General features: G+C 45.6%; 1 protein-coding gene across 1 annotated transcript in view; it reads left to right on the top strand.

Annotated features, from left to right (window-relative positions):
* The window catches only part of DDX54 (DEAD-box helicase 54), a 27,530-nt gene that overhangs the window by 6,735 nt on the left and 18,253 nt on the right, over positions 1-2,542 (top strand). Inside the window, 2 exon segments of the mRNA XM_015425292.1 lie at positions 1,867-1,988; positions 2,467-2,537. Of these exon segments, the coding sequence (XP_015280778.1) occupies positions 1,867-1,988; positions 2,467-2,537 (193 nt within the window).

Below are 2,542 nucleotides of genomic sequence, written 5' to 3' on the forward strand. Positions count from 1 at the left end.
AATAATCCCCAGCATAGCATTGGCCTTTTTTATTGCAGTCACACACTGTCTCGACATTTTCAGTGAGTTATCTACTACAACTCCATGATCTCTCTCTTGATCAGTCTCTGCCAGTTCAGACCCCATCAATGTGTATTTATATTTAGGATTTTTGGCTCCAATGTGCATCACCTTGCACTTGGCCACATTGAACCCCATTTGCCATGTTGACGCCCACTTGCCCATCCTTGACAGATCCCTTTGGAGTGCCTCACAATCCTCACTAGTTTTCACCACCCTGAACAACTTCGTATCATCCGCAAATTTAGCCACTTCACTGCTTACGTTTCTGAACAATCCCAAGTAGCCATTGTATCGATGGGCATCAGAGGGGGACCAGGCCAGGGTAACTGGGTCACTGCCAAGGGGCTGGGACATTTACAGTACAATCTTACATGGAGGTATACCAGTCTGTGCCCATTCAAATCAGTGTGCTTGGAATGGAGTAAGTCTGTAAAGGTTAAGGTTTCTCTTGCTCGAAAGCCAGTCAAATCTGACTCTAGGGATGTGGTGCTCATCTCCGTTTCCAATCCGAAGAGCCAGCGCTGTCCAGAGACATTTCTGTGGTCATGTGGCCGGCATGACTAGACACTGAGGTGCAAGGAATGCTGTTGCCTTCCCACCAAAGTGGTACCTATTTATCTACTTGCAATTTCTTGCTTTCGAACTGCTAGGTTGGCAGGAGCTGGAACCAGAGACGGGAGCTCACCATGTCCGCTGAACTACCGACCTTCCGGTCCGCAGTTCAGTGTCTTAACCACTTGAGCCACAGCAGTCCCACGGAGTAACTCTGTAACTCTGTAGGTTACACCAATAATTGTGTGATTTATGTAGATCAAACTTTTGATTTTAATTTTTTATTGATTGACTAACAAGTGCCCCAAATTAATTGGGCAGTAGATTGAATGAAGATAATTAATGCAATTAGTAAAAACTGAAATTGGCTTGTTTTGGGGGAGACAAATGAGACTATGTTTGTGGTGAAAATGACAAAAGTGACACATAAACATGTAGCTGAAAAGTAAATGAAGCATGTGGAGCTTTTTCCTTAGACCTCTTTTTCCCATCTGATATGCAAATGTATGCAGATTCATTTACCTGATTAGTACTCTAAAGCTCATAGAACTACGCTTTTTTAAATTGGGCTGTCATCTTGTTTCCTGTAGATGAAGGAAATGCCCTGTTTATATTCATGTTCAGGTTATTTTAGTGCTATAAATTTTATTCTGTTTTGGGTGCTGTTTACTCTATATGCCCCCCGCCCTTTCCAAAATCTATATCAAGGGAGTCCAAATTCTGCACCAAGGAGAAATTGATTTCTGTAGTTCTGTGTAAATGATGTAAACTGAAAACACCTTGCAATATTCTGCAGAATTGATCTGCTTTTACTAGTGATTGTGGCTGGGCAGTGAGCTATGTGGACTGGTTGGGCCATTGGCCTGATCCAGCAAGGCTTCTCTTGTGTGGGAGAAGCCTTGCTGGAAGCTTGTGGGAAGGCTTCTCTTGTGTGGGAGTTCTGCCTAGAATCGTTTTGCAAGCGATACTGTATTTTGTATTTTTTAAAAAATGAATTTGTAAGCCACCTTGAGATATGGGAAATGTAAGTATAAATATTTTAATACATTATTATCAGCACCCTCCCAAGCGCCCCTAATTTAGCATGACCCCGGGATGCTTCTTCCCCCCAAACCAATGAGTAACACGATATGTGACTGACTACCAAAGCTGTCTAAAATTTGTGTTGGAGGTTGCTGTGGATCCTGCCCCATTGTCCGTCTCTTCCATCCCTGCCACTTGCTGAACTTCCTCTGCCGCTTCCCTCACCAGGCTCTTTGAGATGGGCTTTGCCGAGCAGTTGCAGGAGATCCTCGCCCGGCTCCCAGAGAGCCGCCAGACAGTGTTGTTCTCTGCCACCCTGCCAAAACTTCTGGTGGAGTTTGCCAGAGCTGGTAAGTGGGCAGGCCTGGTGGGGTGGGGGTGGATACTGTGCTCATGTTGGCATCCTGGTGGCACTCCAAAGCACACAGGGTAGTACTTCGTGTTTTGCTCCCGCCGCACTACTCTGCTTTTATAGAGAGTCAGGATGTTGAACTGTTTGGCTGAGTGTGGCGTTCTCCACCCAGTATAGCAGTTGCCAGCAGAGAAATATCTTTCTCAGAACCTGCTTAACTGCAAGTGCTAGGGATTGGTTCTGGGTGGTTGTTGTTTTGCACAGAAAACAAGGTGCTCCAGCACTGAGGCACAGCCCCTCTTCTTGTGTCCTGTGTGGAAATTATGTCTAACCCAGGAAGGAGACAGCAGCAAGGACAGGAGGCCATGTGTGATGCAAAGCTTGTCCCTTTTGATGGGGTCTTAGGACTCACCCAGCTGTCATTTTTGTGCTCTTGGTTGGGAAATCTCCCTCTTTTTTTCTTCTTTCTACCTCAGAACAGCCTTCTTCCTCTGTGTGGGAAATCAGCCATGCACAAATCCTAGCAGCTGTGCAAGCAGAGGAGGGAGTACA

This window comes from Gekko japonicus, unplaced genomic scaffold (assembly GCF_001447785.1).
Source record: "Gekko japonicus isolate JY-2015 unplaced genomic scaffold, Gekko_japonicus_V1.1 scaffold135, whole genome shotgun sequence".
NCBI classification, from domain to species: Eukaryota; Metazoa; Chordata; class Lepidosauria; order Squamata; family Gekkonidae; genus Gekko; species Gekko japonicus.